This window comes from Nuphar pumila, chromosome 9 (assembly GCF_984573655.1).
Source record: "Nuphar pumila chromosome 9, dmNupPumi1.hap1.1, whole genome shotgun sequence".
NCBI lineage: Eukaryota > Viridiplantae > Streptophyta > Magnoliopsida > Nymphaeales > Nymphaeaceae > Nuphar > Nuphar pumila.
The window spans coordinates 118,549,776-118,573,429 of record NC_143257.1 but is presented as its reverse complement, the minus strand read 5'-3'; the positions used below and the strand labels follow the sequence as shown (position 1 = coordinate 118,573,429).

The 23,654-nt window shown below is 41.9% G+C and overlaps 1 protein-coding gene across 2 annotated transcripts; it reads left to right on the top strand.

Moving 5' to 3' along the window:
* The first annotated feature begins 1,824 nt into the window (after nt 1-1,824).
* LOC149829053 (eukaryotic initiation factor 4A-10) lies at nt 1,825-23,369 on the top strand. Of its 2 annotated transcripts, none has more exons than XM_090017881.1 (5): nt 1,825-2,112; nt 21,472-21,571; nt 21,706-21,812; nt 21,888-22,318; nt 22,466-23,369. In XM_090017881.1, exons 2-5 carry the CDS (start codon nt 21,504-21,506, stop codon nt 23,099-23,101), a joined length of 1,242 nt encoding a protein of 413 aa, XP_089874007.1. In that variant the 5' UTR covers nt 1,825-2,112; nt 21,472-21,503; the 3' UTR covers nt 23,102-23,369. The 2 variants fall into 2 exon arrangements, with proteins under 2 accessions (XP_089874007.1, XP_089874008.1); XM_090017882.1 differs by having other exon boundaries at nt 1,975-2,112; nt 21,502-21,571.
* Nucleotides 23,370-23,654: the final 285 nt, after the last annotated feature.

The window sequence follows — 23,654 nt, the reverse complement described above, 5'->3', positions numbered from 1 at the left end:
ATTTAAAAAAAATTTACATTTTAAAGCGATTTTATCGGCCATGAAAAATCTCTCCATCAAAGGAGATGAAGCCATTCCGGTGGATTTTTTTTGAGAGAGGCCTCTGTTGAGGTGACCCTAATTAGAGATGGCAATGGACCGGGCCGGGGGTGGGGGACAAGGTCTCCACTCTCATCCCATCTCAAAATTTTGCCCTCCATCTCCACACGGGTTTTGATTTTAACTTCTATCCCCATGTTCTCCATCCCCAATCTAAATGGGAGCGAGGCGGGGCTCCATTTCCCCCTGTCCATTGTCATTCCTAAAGGCATTTTAGTTATTTTACTAACGGGGATTGATGATGAGGAGGGTGGGGGAAAGCGTAAGTCCATCACCGCACTGGTTTTGATTTTAACCTTCATCCCTGCCTCCATCCCCGGTCCAAACGGGGCGAGGTGGGCTGGAGCCCCATTTTTCCCAAGTCCGCCGTCATCCCTAACCCTGATGCCTTTCATCCATGCGATGAACATCTTTCCAAAGACAAGCTGGGGTTAGGCAGACCCCTACCAGATATCTCTTAAACCTCATGTGACGAAGGGATTTGAACCTGGGCCTTGAGCTTGGCACACGACCCCGCTTACCACATAGGATACTACCTCGGTGGTCCGCGATACCATAGTTGAACTATGTTTCAGCGGTTCATTTTGCGAACTCTAGATGTTGTTCATCTAAGGCATCATCGGCTCTGAAAAAAATGTGAAATCCATCTAGGAGATACATAATCCAACCATGGTATCTTGGATGAACGGCATACCACCAATAGATCGATCGCCTTCAGAGGTTGCTCTGACCTGATAGGCACCCAAATACTTTCATGTCACAAATTACATAAATATATATTTTTTAAAGAACAAAGTACACTGATGTTTTTAAAAATATGAAGATTTTACATATTTACTAGTTATATCATCTACAATCGCTTGAATCTCGAGACACTCTTCGAACCAATCATATACTTTATTGAGATAGGTGAACCAAAGAGACCCCCTCTGAGAACCGTATATGAGAATTTCGTCATGTACGGCTCAAGCGAAAACACCCCAATACTGGTTCTGGTTGCAACGTGCAATAGAAAAGAAAGATTTGAAACCTTTTAGACACTTCACTTGATACAATCTTTCCCCAAAAAATGAAGGGACCAAAACCTAAATACACATGAAAAATTGAAAATATCAACAATTTGAAAACATCAACATTTTGAAAACATCACGTTCTTATGAAATTAACATGACAAATAAATCTGTTGTAAAATTTTTAGATTGCCTACAATTTTAACTATGTTTTCATAGGGAAAATATTGGCTATACTCATGAGTTATAAATTTCCTGGTTGAAACTCATAGAGGCAGGTTGCTTGGACCAAAACTGATTTCGTGGACACTTTCAACGCTATCAAAATATATTAGGAATCATATTTTTTTTTGACATAAGAATATAATTGTTGAAGAGTTGAAAACTCCATATAAATGGGTCAAATCGAAAAAAAAAATATAGTTTTCCACTTATGAGTTTGGAACTCACTAGTGTAGCCAACATTTTCCCCTTATCAGATATACTTTATATTTTATACATTCTTATACACGCATACAATTTTCCCAGATTTCCTCGATGAAAACAAAACTTTTAGAATATCTCGGAACTTTCTCTCACCGAGTTTTTTCTCGAGATATTTTTTGCCGTTGTTTCGTTAGACGAATACCCAAATTTTCCAAGGAAACTTTTTCCACCTCCAAACGCGCGGTCTAGGGTTGCGTGGGGCTAAGCGAAAGCGAAGGATATGGAATAATAGGGGCGGTTGCGTTTTGGCTTCGCTCCTTTTTCGTTCCCCAATCTCTCACTCTGCTTCCTCTCGCTTCTCTCCTTCGTCCTCTCCTTTACTGTTACCATCATCATCATCTCCTACCTTCCTACAGAGATTGTGGGGAGGGAAGGGAAGGGAAGGAAGAGCAAGATACAGAGAGAGAAACACAGAGGAGGGAAGTCGGATCTGCGTGCCGTACGCTTCGATTTCGCACCATCTCCGTGCCGATCGACGATCGTCGCCGTTGCCTTCGCTCCTGATCGATCGTTACTGGTATCGCCTTCGAGATTGAGTGTTTTACGGTTTTGATCGTGGTTTTTGTTATCGTTATGGGCGGTTTTCGTGTGATGTCGATGTGATACTCTCTTTCTGTCTCTTTGTGTTTTTTTTCGGATGAGATCTGATGGTTTTTGCGGTGAATTTGTTCTTGTTCTTCGTGAATTGCGTGCGTAGGTTCTTTGAAATAGGAATTTTGTTATATTTTTGCGATTAATTAGCACTAGTTGCGTGGATTTGATTCTCATGGAAGCGCTCTTCCCGATGTAAGCTTCTTCTCGCGTTCGATTTTGCGAGTAATTGGCGCTAGGCGAGTGGCTTTGATTCTCATCGAAGTACTATGCTCGATGTAAACTTCCTTTGTAGCTTTGGATGAGTTTTTTGTCTCGTGGACGCTTTTGATGCCGAAATGGTATTGATTTTGTTTAAAAGTTTCAGATCTTTCATTAGAGGACTGAAGACTGCGGATGGGCCTTGTTTCTTTTTATTTTTTTGATAATTATTTTATTTTATTTTTGTTTTTCCTGTTTCATTACCCCTAGCAATCGGTGTTTTCTGACGCGTTTATTCGCAATGATATTTTGCTTGTTCAGCAAAATGGGACGCATACATGTGATTTGATGTGGATATTTTAAAAATTATAAGATGTAGACTGCCGTGGTGTGTGGATTAACTTTTATTATCGAAGTACTCTTCCTGATGAAGCTATTATTTTTTCTGTTAAAGAGTATCAGTTTCATGAGCTAGATCACTAAATGTAAAGGATGATGTCTTGTACTGTTGTTAGATGCATGATATTATGCTTGTGCGCTTATTTTGCTGCTGGATGCAGGTTTTCCTTTTATGTCTTCTTAGCTGTCTATATGCACATGCTCCGTGTGTTCGTGTGTCTGCTTGCATGCGTGTGTGTGTGACTCTTAAATTGTTGTATATTTCTGCATCTTCAATATTTTGTAGTTTTTACTCCATTATGGTGTATCATGCCAAATGGGTTAGTTAATCATTTACGTGTCTTCTTTTTCCATTTTATGAGCTTGTCTGTCTGGGAATGCAATCTAGCCAAGTCTTTGTATCTAAGGCCTGTGGAATTTTGAGTTGGATTGCCACCCAATATAAAATTCTAGATTTTGTGGTTTATGGAGATACTAAATTGGGAAATTTGTAGGTTTGTGTGATAGTGAATGTTACATATTAACAACGGATGGCTTATTTGAGCTCCTAGGGTTGTAGTTAAGTCCTTGATGGTTGCTGGTCCCTATTGATGAAAGATCTCTAAGTTTACTTGTGATTGTTTGTCACAATTATGGCCCTCCTTTACTGTTTACCAACATTGTACTTTATTTGGTTTGTCTGTGACTGTGGAAACTATTAAGAAATGAAAATATGTATGTATGTAAAATCTGGTTTATGGTTGAATTACGGATGATGCTAGATGGTGATGACTGGGTGCTACGAGGACCATCAGCTCCATGGTTTCCTATTAAAGTGAGACTAGATGTGGGTTGTTGTAGTCCAGTCATGCCCCTCGGCTTGATTACCTGAAAAGAAATTACAGATGACAATGGATGATATCAGTGATGTGTTGGGTAAGCGTGCAAACATCTAAATTCATTCATCAAGGTTCTGAACCTATTTTCTTCTATTTTGTTCATGCAAAAATCAATTACCAGGTAAACTGGATTAGTGGCTGCCCATGTAACATTGATACTTCTACCAAGCCCCCATACTAGAGCTGTACCCATATTGGTATTGGGTATTCCTGTGTATGAGGCAACTAAGTTTCCAACTTAACTTGGCCCAATTTATCCATTTTATGATCCAATCAATGTGTAGTCTATGATCATCATCAAAAGTGTTTTCTATTAACTAGATATTTGTTGATAATTATTTGTTACCTTTGACATGCTTTAAAATTTTAGTTCGTAGTCGGCAGTCTATGACTTATACTTAGAACACTTTCACACACACACACACATATATTTATATATCCAAATGGTTTGGAAGATCTCTCACTTTAGGTCACTGAAACCCTCTTATGGACCAGTGAAAAAATTTATACTCTAAACCATTAAAAAAGTTTAATTAACATTTGACACACTTTCATTCCCATGCAACCTCTTGTTAAAATATATGGATATCATATGTATATATATGTGTCTTTACACATATATATTATGTATTTATGATATATATCTATGCAAACATATATTTCATACATATATATGTTTTTATGAATGCCTTTTGTAATTTCCACTAGGGGAAATTTAGTCTTTTTCTCTATATGTAAATAGACATGTCCACTAGGGACATTTTTGCCTTTTTGTTCTTTATTTTTCTTTCTTTTCTTTTCTCATTTGTGTAGGGGCAAGTGGGTCCAACTCATAGTCATTGGGGAGCTCCCACTGGTCACAAATGTGACCGTTGGGGAGCTCCCAACGACTCTATGGGAGCCCCTTTGGTCCCGTAAAGTGTATAAAAGGGAGCCTTTGCTCCCACTATATTCTAATGCTTCCAAAAGCATTTCAATGCATAATTCTTTATATTTTTAAAGCTCTCTCTCTCACTGTGTGTGTTTGGTGCCTAGCCCTTTGTGGCTTATTGTAGTTTGCCCATTAGTGGCTTCTTGTTTATGTGCTTGTGCATTCATTGTAGTCACTTTGTGACATTGTTCTTTGCACTAGTGTTTCATTTCACCTCTCTTCCTTTCCTTCTATCTTTGCAGTAACCTTCTCTCTCTCTCTCTCTCTCTCCTAACACACCCTCATTTTGATGCTCCCTCTCACTTCCCAATCTATGTCACGCGTACTCTTCTAACAGGGCATCGCACCCGCACCCAGGCGGGTGCGACACTTGGACACAACTTCCTTTGTGTTAGGTGAAGTCAACCACATTGAGGTCCATTTTTATCCAAAAGTAGATTCAGTTAACCTTAATCAAGTCCATTTTTATCTATATTATATATAAATACATAAATGCACACAAATACACAGTGTTAACTTAAAACTGTTAATATATATATATATATATCCTCCCCGCACACCCGCACACCCGCACCCAAGTTTTTTTAAAGTGCCTCATCGCCGCATCTGCATCCGCACCCGTACCCTCACCAGCATCCACACCCGCACCTATGTGACATAGTTCCCAATGCATCATCTTTCTTCTTCTTTCTTCCCCTCTCTTTCCAATGCATCTTTTTTCTCTTTCCCAACACACTTCCTCTTTCTTACCCACCCCATATTTCAAGCCAATAATAAATCTCCCTCCTTCCCTTTCTCCCTCGCTCTCTCTCTCCATGCGCACATCTCCGCTCCGGATAACATCACTCTCTCTCTAGCTTGCATGTTTTATTAAATTATTACTTTCAAAGAAAAAACCTAACTCAATTTACATTATTTATAATAAAATCATTTTTATGCTCAAGATCTTGGAAACTTCTCCATTCCTTTTCATGAGATAAATCGTGACTTCATGCACAAGATTCAAAAGAAAGAAATTGCAGAGGCTTTGAAGAAAATGAAATCAAGAAGGGCAATTGGCCCAGATGGTATACCTTTCGAGGCTTGGAAATGCTTGGGAGAGAAAGGTTTAGAATGGTTGACAAATCTTTTTAACTTGATTTGGCGAACAAATAAGATGCCTAATGAGTGGAGGAAGAGTACTTTGGTGCCTTTATATAAGAATAAGGGTGATATACAAGATTACACAAACTATCGTGGTATAAAACTCATGAGTCATACTATGAAACTTTGGGAGAGGGTGATTGAATCTAGGTTGAGGAAGGTTGTCACGATATCGGAGAATCAATTTGGTTTTATGCCTGGAAGATCAACTATGGAAGCTATACATCTTCTTAGACAACTTATTGAAAGATATAGAGAGAGGAACAAAGATTTGCATATGGTTTTTATTGATTTAGAGAAGCCATACGATAGAGTACCTAGGGATGTTCTCTGGTGGACAATGATGAAGAAAGGTGTTTCTCTCAAGTACATTAGTATAATTAAAGATATGTATGAAGGAGTAGTAACCAATGTCCGCACTTGTGGAGGGGTGACAACCAATTTTCCGATAACGGTTGGGTTACATCAAGGATCTGCTTTAAGCCCTTTCCTATTTGCAATAGTGATGGATGAGCTTACGAGATCAATTCAAGAAAATGTACCGTGGTGTATGTTGTTTGCTGATGATATTGTTTTGATTGATGAGTCTAGAGCTGGGGTTAATGCTAAGTTAGAATTATGAAGACAGACATTGGAAGCTAGAGGTTTTAAGTTGAGTAAGAGTAAGACTGAATATATGGAATGTCGGTTTAGTAAGCAACGAAGTAGTGAAGCTTGGTGAGCAAGAAATACCGGTGAATGATTATTTCAAATATTTGGGATTCATCATTCAAAAGTGTGGAGAAATTGATGGAGATGTTAATCATAGGATAAAGGTTGGGTGGATGAAATGAAAAAGTGCAACTGGAGTGCTGTGTGATCGTAGAATGCCATTGCGGTTGAAGGAAAAGTTTTATAGGACGACTATTAGACCTGCTTTACTATATGGTACGGAATGTTGGGCTGCCAAGAGACATCATATTCAAAAAATGAGTGTAGCTGAGATGCGGATGCTTAGATGGATGTGTGGAAATACAATAAAAGATAAGATTCGGAACGAGGAGATACGTAAGAAGGTAGGTGTTGCACCCATTGAGAATAAGATGCGAGAGAATCGTTTACGGTGGTTTGGACATATTCGGCGAAGGCCTAATGATGCTCCAGTTAGAAGGTTGGAGAAATGGGAAAATATATTAGTTAAAAGAGGTCGGGGTAGGCCTAGGAAGACTTGGATGGAGATGATAGGAAAGGATATGAATGCTTTGAACCTCACCGAGGACATGGCATTGGATAAAAATGATTGGAGGAAAAGGATTCATGTGGAAGACCCAAAATAAATTTCTTTTTTGGTTCATATCGCTGACCCCAATTGTTTTGGGATGAAGGCGTAGTTGTTGTTGTTGTTGTATAATAAAATCATTTTATCTCTATCTAGAAACCTCTCCTTAAGGGCGTGGCAAGCTGTGCAAATCCTGAACTTGTTAACCTCCCCCACCCCATCTCTCTCTCTCATGTAGCTTGCATTGATGGGGATCTCTCCAATCTCAAGGCTTGATGTTCTTGGTGTCTTGGAGGTGAGGGTGCAGCGGTTTGTTGATGGGATGGATCACACTCAACACTGAACCACCTCTTGGTTGCTATCACAAAGGGATCCATGCTTGAACATATCTTCAACCTGATTTTTTTTCTGTATTATTTTCTTGTCCATGTGGTGCATATCACAACATTCTACATTCACACGTTCTATCATGTAACGAGGAATCCTGAGGGAGTCATGCATCAAGATATACCGCACGAAAGATGTGTGGAATATCATATGAATGAATACCTCCAAGCGTATTATATTCATATAAGCCATCCTTCATGAAACAAATGTGGTGTTGGTTGTCACATATACTCATGGAAGATATGGGCTGTCTCTTTAGATTTAGCGAGAAGATTTTGTTTAGGGAATGGCAAAGCTCCAAATGGATCACATCATCATTTGAAGGTACACTTGGAGCAGCTTGATTCATGTAACTATTCATCACAGTCCTAACACCATCAAGAGCTTGCGATTTTCATTTATCCTCCTTCATTTTACCTATCCCACCTGACATGTTTGTTTGGCTTCTTAGTTGCATATCGCCAACAAACTGGGTGGCGTATTATATGACTGAATACCACATGAAATATATGTGGTGTGTGTATATATAGAGCTTTTCCCAAAATTAGAATAGCAAGGGGAATAAAAAAAAGATTTTGAGCTTTCTTCTGGTGGTACTCATTTATCTACTCATTGATTAAGAATGAAACCATCCAAAGATGCATTTGATGCCTTGGCCGACCCACAAGTGGAGCAAATCATATCTCCCCATGAAGGGCATAGTGAGAAAGAACATCTTGTCAAGGAGGTGGAGACATCTCCGGGCCTCTATTCTTCTTCTTGACTTTGACGGGCACTCTTTCTCTGAACAATTTGCGGGACTCGTTTGTTACACTTGGAAACCAAAGAGACCTAAGCCAAGCAAAAGATGGTTAAGAGGAAATTCATCTTCATGATTAATCATTGCCTCAAGCAACACCGATCAAATCTTCAAAGCTTTTGCCTCTATTTTAATGCTGATGAAGAGTGGTATGATGTTGTCCTCGAGCGATTGGTTAGTTGTGTCATCTACAAGAAGGAAGTTTAGGAGCTCCATCTCATTCTCTCTGAGGAAATCACCTTCCTGTTTTCGTCAACCACAAAAGTCTTCTCTTTACTGAAGCACCTAGCCCTCGAAAGTTTGTTTGTATGTTATGATTGTGTGTTATCCCTATTACTTGATATCTTTTGTTTGTCTTGAAGAGATGAGATTAATTGGTTTCCAATTGAGGTGGGAAACAATTAGAATCAAAGGTCGAGTCTATTGTTCTAAGGGGTTATGTTGATCACTATTTTAAAATGGATATATTGATGATCGACACACCAAACCTACTTTGCTTTGAGTACATAGGGTACCTGCTATTGTTTGAACGAATGAATGCACCATCCTCGTTAACCACTGGGTTTTGATTCAATGACCTCTATCTGTGCTCTGATGACTTGGGTGATTTTATCGATGATTAAAGCAAGCAACATGAGAGATATAACAAAGTTACTTGGTGATGTAGAAACATAGTTCTTCATTTATGTGTGTGCATTCATTTTTTGGAATCTAGGGTTGAGCATTCAAGTTCTTATGTGGTTGAATCATTCTGGACTTAGATGTATTAATTTTGGTAAATGGGGAAGGATGTTGGAAGTTTTAGGTCATTTTTGAAAACATTAAATGTTTCATGTTCATTAGAATTTCTAAAAGTAGCAGTTAGTGGAACCTAGTGGCAATATGATATAGATCTCTAATAGCAAAAGAAATTTAAGTGGATTTCACTAGTGTAGTACTGGGTTGCATATGTATGTGTGGAAAAAATTATTGGTTACACTTGATTGGACCATGTTCTCTTGCAAAAACTTGTGATACAGATCCAATTGAACCCGGATTGACATTAACAATAATTGGTACAAACCTTAAAGCATCTAGAAGAACCTGAATCCAAAGAAGCACTGGACGGATTAGAGCAAGAAAGGTTCACACCTCACTTGGAAGGACTTGGCTCCAATGAGAGCTTGGAAAGTCAAGCTAGCCCTAGTTAGGCCCACATGGAGGTTGACCTCCCCTTGGGGGAGTCTTGGCGGACGCGTGAAGGAAGTAAAGGGGGCCAGGAATTGGTGTCCCTAATTTTGATTTAGTCAACAAGGTCTTATTCTTGGGTAGGGGCTTGGGAGGTGTTACCTAGTTTTAGGGTGTGGTCCAGTAATCTTTCTCTTCTTTTAGATTTCCTTTAATATTATGCTTGTAACTTGTGTAAAGTGTAAATACCTCATCTACACCTTATATATACCCCTTCATATTATGCTTTGGGAAATAAGACCTCTCTCTCTCTCTCTAAAAATCGTCCTCTCTCTCTCTTCCCCTTGGCCCGTAGGTCTTCCTCACTTCTCTCTCTTTGGCCTCTAAGCCCTCTCTCACGTTTCTCTATGTTGCATCAAGATCAAACCTCAAGTAGGTTTGCACCTTGGTACTTAGCCCACTAAGTGTGGATGGTGGACCCGAGCTCGGCAGTGGCCGAACTCCTGCTGCACCATCCTGCGCCCAACCGACTCTTTGGACCTTCAAACCTATAGCTGATCTCTCTAAGAATCCTCTCTAGGTCCCAGTAAGTCGAACCCACCTTAACCTAAGCCAACCCATGTTTGCATCCTTTTGACCCAAACCGATCCTAAAACTCCCACCTATTCTGCATGCTGTGAATGGAAGCAGTTGACCCGACTTTCCTAAGTCATATCTCCCTAACCCAACCTAATCTAAGCTTCAAATTTTAACCATAGGTGTTCCCATGCGTTCCCTACCAACCCTCCAAAAATCAACTTCAGACCATGACCCAGTAAAGAGAACTGACCTTTTTACTGAACCATGCTGAACCTGAAACACAGTCCTGACCTAGCTTTCTGCAGTCTGATCCCGAGCCTATAAATCTTGAACCAAGTGGAGTTCTATGTCACACGGACTCGGCTCCAAGGTCGCCGCACCCGCGTCGACACGCACCGACACGGGTGCGGACATGGGTGCGGCTCGGACTCGGTCAACCCGACCCTGGGTGTGGTCAACGCAACCAGGGTCATTTTGGTCCATTTTTTGGAATTTTTTTTTTTTGAATTTTTTTTTTAAATTTTCTGGGCTACAGCTGTAAGGAAAAAACCCATCACAACTAAAAAACCTGTACACTTTCAAGTTTTAAGTACAGAATGGGCACAACTCAAGTTTTTGTGGTTTTTTCCTGTACGAAGAAAGTGAATTATTACAGTGTATGAAGAAAGTGTACAGAATGCCTTCACAACTCATCACCTGCCCCCTAATGGGCACAACTTTGACCGAGTCTTATATATATATATATATATTTAATATATATATAGCCGAGTCCCCGTGTCCAAAATTTTTGAAATTGCGCCGCACCCGTGTCGCACCCGCACCCGCACCCGCACCCATGTGACATAGGTGGAGTTTGGCTCTAATTTTTTACCGGGACCTACTTCCACGTGGTCCAACCCTACCCCTAAAATTGCAACATTTTATCTACTGTATTTTGGGTCTACTGATCTTTTTCCCAAAACTTGCAAGGCCGAAACAGAACCTAACCCTGTCTTAGTCTACCCAACCTAATCCAGTCCTAGGCTTGAACCTAGACATACTCCCGTGGGCCCAGGAACATAACAATGTGGTATCAGAGCGAACCCTTCTTTAACCCTATGGCACCCAAGAAAAGTCCAAATAATCCACTTGAATTGAACCATGAGTTTTTCCAAAAGCTAGCCAATGACACCAACTTGATGATGGGAGGTTTCAAAACAAGAGTGACTAGTCCCGATGCTAGTGTCCAATGCACCCACGACCAGTTGCAACAAATCCATGCACTCTTACAAATGCAGAGATAGTTCTAGTTCGCGGTTCGCGGTTCGCGGATGGTGGTGGTGGATCCTGTGAAGAGGAGCATGACGATCATGACAAAGTGCAAACTTCCATTCTTGGGTAACATCTGAAGGATCGACAAGGAGGATCGAGCATGCACAACTCTTTCAGAGCTTCTCTCCCGTGCCCAATCAAAATCTTGTTCCCTAAGTTCTCAGGAAAAGAGCCTCACGAGTGGTTGTACAAGTCCAAACAATATTTTGTAACCCAAGGAATAACAATGAAAAATAAGCTAGGGCGTGCAATAGCTCATCTCGAAGGTGAGGTTATGAGATAGTACCATTGGTGCGAACAACGCCACTGAACCCCTACTTGGTACGAGTTTGAGCGAGAAGTGCTCAAACGGTTCAGACCCTCTCCCCATGTGAACTACGACGTAGAGATGAAAAACCTCAGGCAAAAGGGCAAGCTGGCCCTAGTTAGGCCCACATGGAGGTTGACCTCCCCTTGGCGGGGAGCCTTGGTGAACGCGTGACGGTAGTAAAGGTGGCCAAGAATTGGTGTCCCTAATTTTGATTTAGTCAACAACGTCTTATTCTTGGGCAGGGGCTTGGGAGGTGTTACCTAGTTTTAGGGTGTGGTCAAGTAATCTTTCTCTTCTTTTAGATTTCTTTTAATATTATGCTTGTAACTTGTGTAAAGTGTAAATACCCCATCTACACCTTATATATACCCCTTTATATTATGCTTTGGGAAATAGGAAATGAAATGAACTTATGCCTCTCTCTCTAAAAATCGCCCCTCTTGTCTCTCTCTCTTCCCCTTGGCCCGTAGGTCTTCCTCACTTCTCTCTCTTTGGCCTCTAGGCCCTCTCTCACGTTTCTCTATGTTGCATCAAGATCAAGCCTCAATTAGGTTTGCACCTTGGTACTTGGCCTGCTAAGTGTGGATTGTGGACCTGAGTTTGGCAATGGCCGAACTCTTGCTGCACCATCCTGCGCCCAACTGACTCTCTGGACCTTCAAACCTATAGCTGATATCTCTAAGAATCCTCTCTAGGTCCCAGTAAGTTAAACTCACCTTAACCTAAGCCAACCAATGTTTGCATCCTTTTCACCCAAACCGATCCTAAAAACCCAACCCATTCTGCATGCTGTGAATGGAAGCAGTTGACCCGACTTTCCGAAGTCATACCTCCCTAACCCAACCTAATCTAAGCCTCAAATTTTAACCATATGTGTTCCCATGTGTTCCCTACCAACCCTCCAAAAATCAACTTCGGACCATGACCCAGTAAAGAGAACTGGCCTTTTTACTGAACCATGCTGAACCTGAAACACAGTCCTGACCTAACTTTCTGTAGCCTGATCCCGAGCCTATAAATCCTGAACCAAGTGGAGTTTGGCTCTAATTTTTTACCAGGTCCTACTTCCACGTGGTCCAACCCTACCCCTAAAATTGCAACATTTTATCTACTGTATTTTGGGTCTACTGATCTTTTTCCCAAAACTTGCAAGGCCCAAACAGAACCTAACCCTGTCTTAGGCTACCCAACCTAATCCAGTCCTAGGCTTGAACCTAGACCTACTCTTGTGGGCCTAGGAACATAACAATGTGGTATCAAACCGAACCTGCTTTAACCCTATGGCACCCATGAAAAGTCCAAATAATCCACTTGAATTGAACCCTGAGTTCTTCCAAAAGCTAGCCAATGACACCAACTCGAGAATGGGAGGTTTCAAAACAAGAGTGACTAGTCTCGATGCTAGTGTCCAATGCGCCCACGACCGGTTGCAACAAATCCATGCACTCTTAGAAACGCGGAGATAGTTCTAGTTTGCAGATAGTGGTGGTGGATCCTGTGAAGGGGAGCCTGACGATCATGACGGTGCAAACTTCCATTCTTGGATAACATCTGAAGGATCGACGAGGATCGAGCAAGCACAACTCTTTCTGAGCTTCTCTCCCGTGCCCATTCAAAATCTTGTTCCCTAAGTTCTCAGGAAAAGAGCCTCACGAGTGGTTGTACAAGTCCAAACAATATTTTGTAACCCAAGGAATAACAATGAATAATAGGCTAGGGTGTGCAATAGCTCATCTCGAAGGTGAGGTTATGAGATGGTACCATTGGTGCGAACAATGCCACTGAAGCTATACTTGGTACGAGTTTGAGCGAGAAGTGCTCAAACGGTTCAGACCCTCTCCCCACGTGAACTACGATGTAGAGATGAAAAACCTCAGGCAAAAGGGCAAGCTGGCCCTAGTTAGGCCCACATGGAGGTTGACCTCCCCTTGGCGGGGAGCCTTGGTGAACGCGTGACGGTAGTAAAGGTGGCCAGGAATTGGTATCCCTAATTTTGATTTAGTCAACAATGTCTTATTCTTGGGCTGGGGCTTGGGAGGTGTTACCTAGTTTTATGGTGTGGTCAAGTAATCTTTCTCTTCTTTTAGATTTCTTTTAATATTATGCTTGTAACTTGTGTAAACTGTAAATACCCCATCTACACCTTATATATACCCCTTTATATTATGCTTTGGGAAATAGGAAATGAAATGAACTTGTGCCTCTCTCTCTCTCTCTTCCCCTTGGCCCGTAGGTCTTCCTCACTTCTCTCTCTTTGGCCTCTAGGCCCTCTCTCACATTTCTCTATGCTGCATCAAGATCAAACCTCAAGTAGGTTTGCACCTTGGTACTTGGCCCAAGCTAAGTGTAGATGGTGGACCTGAGGTCGGTAGTGGCTGAACTCCTGCTACTCCATCGTGCGCCCAACCGACTCTCTGGACCTTCAGACCTATAGCTGATCTCTCTAAGAATCCTCTCTAGGTCCCAATAAGTCAATCCCACCTTAACCTAAGCCAACCCATGTTTGCATCTCTAAGAATCCTAAGAACCCAACCTATTCTGGATGTTGTGAACGAAAGCAGTTGACCCGACTTTCCTAAGTCATATCTCCCTAGCCCGACCTAATCTAAGCCTCAAATTTTAACCGTTGGTGTTCCCACGTGTTCGCTACCAACCCTCGAAAAATCAACTTCAGACCATGACCCAGTGAAGAGAACTGACCTTTTTATTGAACCATGCCGAACCTGAAACAAAGTCCTTACCTAGCTTTCTGTAGCCTGATCTCGACCCTATAAATCCTAAACCCAGTGGAGTTTGGCTCTGATTTTTTACCAGGACCTACTTCCATGTGGTCCAAGCCTACCCCTAAAATTGCAACATTTTATCTACTGTATTTTGGGTCTACCGATCTTTTTCCCAAAACTTGTAAGGCCCAAACAGAACCTAACCTTGTCTTAGCCTACCCAACGTAACCTAGTCCTAGGCTTGAACTTAGACCTACTCTCGTGGGCCCAGGAACATAACAATATGGTATCAGAGCGAACCTACTCTCGGTCCAGGAACATAACATTGTGGTATCAGAGCGAACCCTACTTTAACCCTATGGCACCCAAGTAAAGTCCAAATAATCCACTTGAGTTGAACCCCGAGTTCTTCCAAAAGCTAGCCAATGACACCAACTCGAGGATGGGACGTTTCAAAACAAGAGTGACTAGTCTCGATGCTAGTGTCCAATGCGCCCACGACCAGTTGCAACAAATCCATGCACTCTTACAAACGCAGAGCTAGTTCTAGTTCGAGGATGGTGGTGGTGGTGGATCCTGTGAAGAGGAGCATGACGATCAAGACAAAGTGCAAACTTCCATTCTTGGGTAACATCTGAAGGATCGACGAGGATTGAGGATGCACAACTCTTTCAAAGCTTCTCTCTCGCGCCCAATCAAAATCTTGTTCCCTAAGTTCTCGGGAAAAGAGCTTCACGAGTGGTTGTACATGTCCAAACACTATTTTGTAACCCAAGGAATAACAATGGAAAATAGGCTAGGGTGTGCGATGGCTCCTCTCAAAGGTCAGGTTATGAGATGTTTCCATTAGTGCGAACAACGCCACTGAACTCCTACATAGTACGAGTTTGAGCGAGAAGTGCTCAAACTGTTCAGACCCTCTCCCCACGTGAACTACAACGTAAAGATGAAAGACCTCATTCAAAAGGGGTCGATCCAAGAGTATCAAGCCGATTTCGAGGATCTTTGCACCATGTGCGGTGATTGGTCTGAGTCCGCATTGATCGGAACATTCGTTGGACGTCTTCGGGATGACATTCAGGTCGAACTCGTGGCCCTAGACTTGCAAACCATCGAAGAATGGTTTATCAAGGCACAAGTGGTTGAGGAGCTGTTGAATAAGTCGACCCATGTCAAGAGACCCTCGGATGGGTATGGAAATATCAAACCAGTTAGAGATATCATACCCAAATCCAAAATTATGTACCAATATCAAAATCGAGTTCATCTCCAAGGCCCAAATGGGTGACCGTAGGAGTAAGGACCTTTGTTATAACTGTGATGAGAAGTGGGTCCTGGGTCATAAGTGTAAGACCCTAAAAATGTTCGTTGTTGCGGAAGACTGGGAGGAAAGAGAACACGAGTTGGGTGATTCAACAGATGAGACTGGGCAAGGTTATGACATTTCCTATCATGCCATGGATGGGGTCTCTGTCCTGAACTCTATGCGTGTTTGAGGTCGTTGACACAAGTTGGGTGTCGAGATGTTGATCGACATAGGATCAACCCGTAACTTCGTGCAGGAAGATCTTGTGCAAACCATGGGCTGCTCAACAAAGAACCAACTGCGGATCAATGTCATGGTGGGAGACGAAAGTCACCTCAAATGCTCATATGTATGCCCGGAGGTGGAGTTGGATCTCTAAGGATCCAAGTTCGTTGTGGACCTCTATGTGCTACCCATGAAGGGGTAGATATGGTCCTTGGCATGAGTTGGCTTAGGACATTGGGCAAGGTCCAAAGGAATTTTAATCAAATGGAAATGAGTTTCGAACTCGTCGGAAAAAGAGTTTGTCTTAAGGGTCATACACCCAAGAGAGGTTTTGGAAGGGAACCAGAAGAGTCTCTCAAAGTTTATAAAGCAACCTTGGAAGCCCTCCTTTTCATGCTTCAAGTGGAAGATATCGACAAAAGTATCCCTAATAACTCCTCTCCAAAAGGAGAAGCAAGACAACATTCTCTCGGTTGTGACTTGAAAAATGCAGGGAGAAGCGTGTAAGGTGCAACGTGAGAGTAAGCAAATTTAAAAGATTAAGAAAACTCTCAAAGAGGACCCAAGTAGCCACCCGCACCACCAACTTAAAGGGGACTTGATCTTCTACAACGGGCGATTCTTGCTCCCAAGTGATGTAGAGATGTTCTGAATCTCCTACACCACTACCACTCAACTCCTATGGGCGGTCATAAAGGGGTTTATAAAACCCAACAACACATAAAGGGCGAGTTCTACTGGCCTAAGATGAAGGAGCAAGTGATGAAATTTGTTCAAGAGTGCCCTTGTGTGCCAAGCAAATAAGTAATAAGCAATCAAATGTCGGGATACTTGCAACCCTTGCCCATTCTGGATAGAGCATGGATCTACATATCAATGGACTTTGTAGAAGCATTACACCGTTCTAACAGAAAGAAAGTCATTTACGTAGTTGTAGATAGGCTGACTTACCTTCCCCACTTCATATCTCTGCCTTGAAAGTATTCCTCCCAAACTGTTGTCAAAACCTTCCACCACAAAACCTTCCACCAAAATATCAACAAGCTCTATGGGATGTCAAAATCCACAGTGAGTGATCGAGAGTCCCTTTTCACCGGTCACTTCTAGAAAGAGTACCTATTAGGGACCAAAATAAAGTTTACATAACCTTTCACCCATAAACCGATGGCCAAACCGAGGTAGTAAACCGTTGAAACCTATCTTCGATGCTTCACCTAAGAGAAACCCAAAACTTGGACAAACTAACTTCCTTGGGCCGAATTGTCATACAACACCTCTTACTATTCCTCCATTATGATGATCCCTTATGAAGTCTTATATGGACAAATCCCACCCAAAACCATGGCGTATGAATAAGGGTCTGCTAAATCAATCGAGGTTGATCGACAATTGAAGCAAAGAGATGTAGTCTTGCGGGAATTGAAGGAGAATTTGGCTAAGACACAAAATCAGATGAAACAAATATATGACAAGAATAGGAAGAATGGGGAGTTCCAACCCGGAGATTGGGTATGACTTAAGCGAAGATCCAAGGGGCAAGCTCAAATTGAGGGGGAGCAACGACAAGCTTTCTCCATTCTACCATGGGCCGTACCAAGTAATAGAGCATACCATACTTGCGACATACAAACTTTGGCTACCTCCCACCGCCAAGTCAATCCCATATTCTGTGTCTAAGTTGAAGGCACATCATGGAGATCTTCCTGAAGGAAGCACAACCACATCAAAGGTCATTAGCCCCAAGACACCAATATGGGTTCTCAAAGCCCGAAGGACGCACGTCAATGATCGAAGCGTTAAGAAACACTTTGTGGAATGGAGTGATAAAGTGAAACCAACATGAGAATTCAATTGCACCCTTCGAAAGCGATACTCGGGCTTATTGCCTAGTGGACTAGGCAATGTCCAAGGGGGGAAGGATGATACAAATCCAATTGAACACAGATCCACATTAGCAATAATTGGTACAAACATTAAAACATCTGGACCGGCATTGACTAGGCTTGGAATAAGTCCAGAAGAACCTGAATCCAAAGAAGCACTGGACGGAGCAGAGCAAGAAAGATCCATACCTCACTTGGAAGGACCCATATCCAAGGAGAGCTTAGAAGGGCCATCTAGCCCTAGTGGGGCCTACATGGAGGTCGACTTCCCCTTGGGGGGAGCCTTGGTGGACGTGTGAAGGAAGTAAAGGAGCCTGGGAAATGGTGTCCCTAATTTTGGTTTAGTCAACAAGGTCTTACCTATTATTGGGTAGGGGCTTGGGAGGTGTTACCTAGTTTTAGAGTGTGGTCAAGTAGTAGTTCTTTTCTTTTAGATTTCTTTTAATCATGGTTGGCAAACCTCACGATCGCCCGAGTCGGATCGGATCGCCCACTAATTGGGCCGTTGATCTAGGCCAGTCTTGTTTAACCAGATATCGACTGACTCGGTGAGTCAGCTGATTCAGTTCTGAATTAGCTGATTTATGACTGAAACACGACTCAGTGATTCAGTACCGATTCATTGAGTCATATCGGATTTTGAACTGGTTCGCTTTGATTCGAACTGGTTGAACACTTTTAAAGGATTTTTTTTTCGAGAAGGGACCCTACTCGTTCTCTCGCCCCTTCTGCAACTCAAAGTCTCAAACTCCCTTGGGTTGCGGTCGGTGATCACCAGGCCACCGGCTGTCGGGTGCTCTCTCTCTCTCTCTCTCGTACCGACGAAGAATAAGGAGGCCACCCGAGGTAACTCTCCACCCCCTCTCTCTCGCCCCTTCTTCTTCCAACCCCTCTTCTTCTTCCCTGTCTTCCGTTTGCTTCTTCCTCTTCTTCTTCTTTTCCTCCCTTCTCCCTTCTTCTTCTTCTTTTCTTTCTTTGTCTCTTGTCTTATTCTTCCTCTTTTTCTTTTCCAGTTTTCTTCCTATCTCGGCTGTTCTTCTTCTTCTTTTCCTCCTATCTCGGCTCTTATTCTTCTTCTTTTCCTCCTGTCTCTGCTCTTTTCCTTCTTGTCCTTTTCCTCCTATCTTCGCTCTTCTTCTTCTTGTCCTTTTCCTCCTATCTTCGCTCTTCTTCTTCTTGTCCTTTTCCTCCTTTGTCTCTTTTCTTCTTCTTCTTCTTCATCTTTCTCTGTCTCCCTTCTTAAAAAGGTAGTGATTACTAGTTTACTTGTTTTATTTCTACCTGGACAGCTTAATTATTAATATTCATTTCACAAATTTCATTATTGTTCTTATGTATGTGGCTATGTGTAGTTATAAAGCTTATTTATATTTTGTTCAGATATTTTGTAGTTTTTGTTCTTTGATGCTTTGATTTAGTGAATTTGCTACTTGGAGTTTGATTATTTGCATTCACTTTGTAGAAAACAATGTTATATTCAATATTTAAAGTATTATTTAAAAAACACTAAAAAATTTAGGTCCTAACCCGTCCGAGTTACTGAGTTGACCCACTAACCCGCGAGTCATGGGATGGGCGATCCGAGCCTGAGTCGCGGGTTTGCCAACTATGCTTTTAATATTAAGCTTGTAACTTGTGTAGAGTGTAAATACCCCCTCTACACCCTATATATACCCCCTTGTATTGTGCTTTGGAGAATAGAAAATGAAATGACCTCTCTCTCTCTCTCTCTCTCTTTGGCCTTTAGGCACTCTCTCATGTTTTTCTCTGCTGCATCAAGATCAGACCTTAAGTAGATCTGCAATTTGGTACTTGGCCCAAGCCAAGTGTGGACGGTGGACCCAAACTTGGCGGTGGCCGAACCCCTGCTGCACCATCCTGCACCCAAACAACCCTCTGAACCTTCATACCTGTAGCTGACCTCTCCAAGAATCCTCTATAGCTCCCAATAAGTCAAACTCATCTTAACCTAAGCCCAAACCCACGCTTGCACCCTTTTGACCCAAACAAATCCTAAGAACCCAACCTATTATGCATGCTGTGAACTGCAGAATTTGACCCGACTTTCCTGAACCATTTATCCCTAACCCGACATGATCTAAGCCTCAAATTTTAACCATAGGTGCTCTCACGTGTCCTTAATCAACCTTTCAAAAATCAGCCTTAGACCCTAATCCATGGTTGCCAGTTGAGGAAGCGGGAGCGGGAGCGGGAAGCGAGGCACTTTCAAAATTTTAGGAAGCGGGGAAGCGTGGGACCACTTATGACCGATTCGGGAAGTGTCTCGGAAGCGACTTAGGAAGCGTCTCGGAAACGAGGGAGAAGCGAAAAAATAAAAAATACAAAAAATTGAAAAAAACAGAGGAAGCGTGGGGGAAGCGAGGGGGAAGCGCGCTTCCCATTAAAGGGAAGCGCGTCCCCCATTAAAGGGAAACGCGTCCCCCATTAAAGGGAAGCACACTTCCCAAAAAAGGGGGACGCTTCCCCCCACGCTTCCCCCCACGCTTCGGAAGCACGACGTTTCGCGCTTCCGAAGCGCGCTTCGGGGAAGCACGCTTCCCCTTTTAGCTAGGCGCTTCCGGTAACCTTGCCCTAACCCAGTAAAGAGAACTTACCTTGGAACACATTCCTGACCTAGTTTTTTGCAGCCTGATCCCGAGACTATAAGTCCTAAACCAATTGGAGTTTGGCCCTGATTTTTTACCAGGACCTACTACCACGTGTTCCAAGCCTACTCCTAAAATTGCAGCATTTTATCTGCTGTATTTTGGATGTACTGATCTTTTTCCCAAAACCTGTTAGACCCAAACAAAACCTAACCCTATCGTAGCCTACCCAACCTAACCTAGTCCTACCCCCGTGGGCTTAGGAATGTAAAAACTCGTAGCATGTGAGTTTCATCTGCTCAATTTGACCTCATTGATGTTTTCAACACATAGTGACTAGTATCATGCTTGGAAATTTCTTGGCTAGGGTTTTTTCTTGGGAGTTTTTGCTCAAGAAAATCTTTGAGGCTTCAAATGCATAAAAAATTACAAAAAAATACAAATTACAAAGAAAATGAAAAAAATTATTAAACAGGCCTTAAAAATAGATAAAATAGATGAGTAGTGACATAACTGGTCATAGCATGTAATAATGAGAAAGCAAGTTCAATAAACAAGTATTGAGTACCAACTTTTTATTGCAATTTTTTTCGAGATTTATCATTCTTTTTTTTTTCAAATTTTGTTGCTTTTTCCTTTTCCAAGAGAAGTAATTCTTGGTGTTGGACTTCTCTCATTGTCTTATTTTTTGTGGGCTTTGTTCCCCGTTTGACCCCCAGCCCATCAGGTACCTCATGGGTGAGGTGCACCTTAGTCTGAGGTGTGCACCTCATGGCCCTCTATGCTGCAATGGCCTCGCTTTGAGGCGAGGTGCATTTTTTCTCCTCAAAGTGCGGGAATGGTTGTGTATACTCATGACATGAATATGATGCCGTCTAGTCCTTTCTGGATGACTACCTGAACTCTTCGAAATTCAGTCTACTTTTATTTTTGTTTTCAATTTCTGCTGATTTGTTCTTCAAATTCTGGTTATTACTTGACTTTTGCGATTATAGTTATTGTTCTTATTAATAGTCTCTTTTGCTGTGATTCTGTTCAATGCTAGAACAATCTTGCGTTTCTTATATGAGAATTGAGGGTTCCTCAAATTCTATCCCCTAGAAATTTGTTTATTTATTATGTTAAAAACCTGGATATTTCTCACTGAGAATGTGGTTTTGTTTGAAATTCCTATTTCAGTTGGTTTCTGTTTCATTGTTCTGTTCGTAGTCATGGCTGGTTTGGCTCCAGAGGGATCGCAATTTGATGCACGTCAATATGACTCAAGGATGAGTGAACTGTGAGTTCCTATTGTTTCCATGTTCTTTGTTATGGTCCACATTTTTCCAGCCTCGATACTTTTAGATCCTGTTTTCTATTACTCAAAAAAATGAAAAGGATCCTGTTTTCTAATAAATCATGCCTTCTGTTCAGGCTTTCGGGTGATGCGGAAGATTTTTTTGCATCCTATGATGAGGTTCATGATTCCTTTGATTCCATGGGTTTGCAAGAGAACCTTTTGAGGGGCATTTATGCATATGGTACGTTCTAGCACATTTTATCTGATTAAATAAACTGAACGTCTATGTGCTGAATTGGCTGCTGATTCTTTCCAGGTTTTGAGAAGCCTTCTGCAATTCAGCAGAGGGGTATTGTACCTTTCTGCAAGGGCCTAGATGTTATTCAGCAAGCACAATCTGGTACAGGGAAAACAGCGACATTCTGCTCTGGAATTTTGCAGCAATTGGACTACAGCCTAGTTGAATGTCAGGCTTTAGTTCTTGCTCCTACTCGTGAGTTGGCACAGCAGATTGAAAAGGTTATGCGTGCCCTTGGTGACTACTTGGGCGTCAAAGTTCATGCATGTGTTGGTGGGACGAGTGTACGTGAAGATCAGCGTATACTTTCAAGTGGTGTTCATGTTGTTGTAGGGACTCCTGGCCGTGTTTATGACATGCTGCGTAGACAGTCTCTCCGACCTGACAATATTAAAATGTTTGTACTCGACGAAGCTGATGAAATGCTTTCCCGTGGCTTCAAGGATCAGGTCAGCATTCAATATCCATTTCAAAAGCCTATCTGAGCTCTTCAGAAATTTGTGATTTACTCATTGGCATGGAACTTCCCATTCTTTCAACTGCTATATTCTCTCTACAGATGTTAACTGTTGTCATGATTGGTGTTTCTTTTTCAGATATATGATATATTTCAGCTGCTTCCTTCGAAGATTCAGGTTGGTGTCTTCTCAGCCACTATGCCACCTGAAGCGTTGGAAATCACCAGAAAGTTCATGAACAAGCCCGTGAGGATATTAGTGAAGAGAGATGAGCTGACTCTTGAGGGTATCAAGCAATTTTATGTGAATGTCGACAAAGAGGAGTGGAAGCTTGATACTCTTTGCGATTTGTATGAGACACTGGCTATCACGCAGAGTGTTATCTTTGTGAACACGAGGCGCAAAGTTGATTGGCTTACTGACAAAATGCGGAGCCGAGATCATACAGTTTCTGCAACACATGGAGACATGGATCAGAATACCCGTGATATTATTATGAGGGAATTCCGTTCTGGGTCTTCGCGTGTTCTCATTACGACGGATCTTCTTGCTCGTGGGATTGATGTCCAGCAGGTTTCTCTGGTGATCAACTATGATCTTCCGACACAACCTGAGAACTATCTTCATCGAATTGGTCGAAGTGGTAGGTTTGGAAGGAAAGGTGTTGCCATAAATTTTATTACTCAAGATGACGATAGGATGCTTGGAGACATTCAGAGGTTCTACAATGTCATCATCGAGGAGCTGCCTGCTAATGTTGCTGATCTTATTTGATTCAGTGAACGAGCTGCCAATCAGAATAGATAGGTGGTCCTATTTTTGAGCCTCTAGAATTTATGCTGTTTGTTTTTAAAACATTTTCGACTTTTGGATATCGAGTAGGCATGAAATGGCAGAAAGGTGATGCGTTTCTCTTTTTTTTTTTTTTTGTGGGACACTTTCTACATTCCTAAACTGCTTTCTATTTTTATTTTTGAATTTTGAGGGGATGTTGATGCAATTTCATGCAAGGTTTATTTATTGCCATTCAGATTTTGAAACAGTTTTGGACGTGTCTTCTGTTTTTTGTCAAATAAATAATGACTTGTGAATTTATGCTTTTACCCACATTCATTGATTGGAACAGGGAATGTTGTGGTTGAGGTCCTTGAGGTGGAGTGACCTAACTCTCTCTCTGCCCTGATATAAAATCATCATATGTCCTGGAAGAATTATGTGGCTATATCAGCTGTGATCAGGGCAAGATACTTTAACTGCCCCATCCAGGATTGTTATAACAAAATAAATCTATATCTTACAAAACTAGGAGGGATCAGAATGGCCTCAT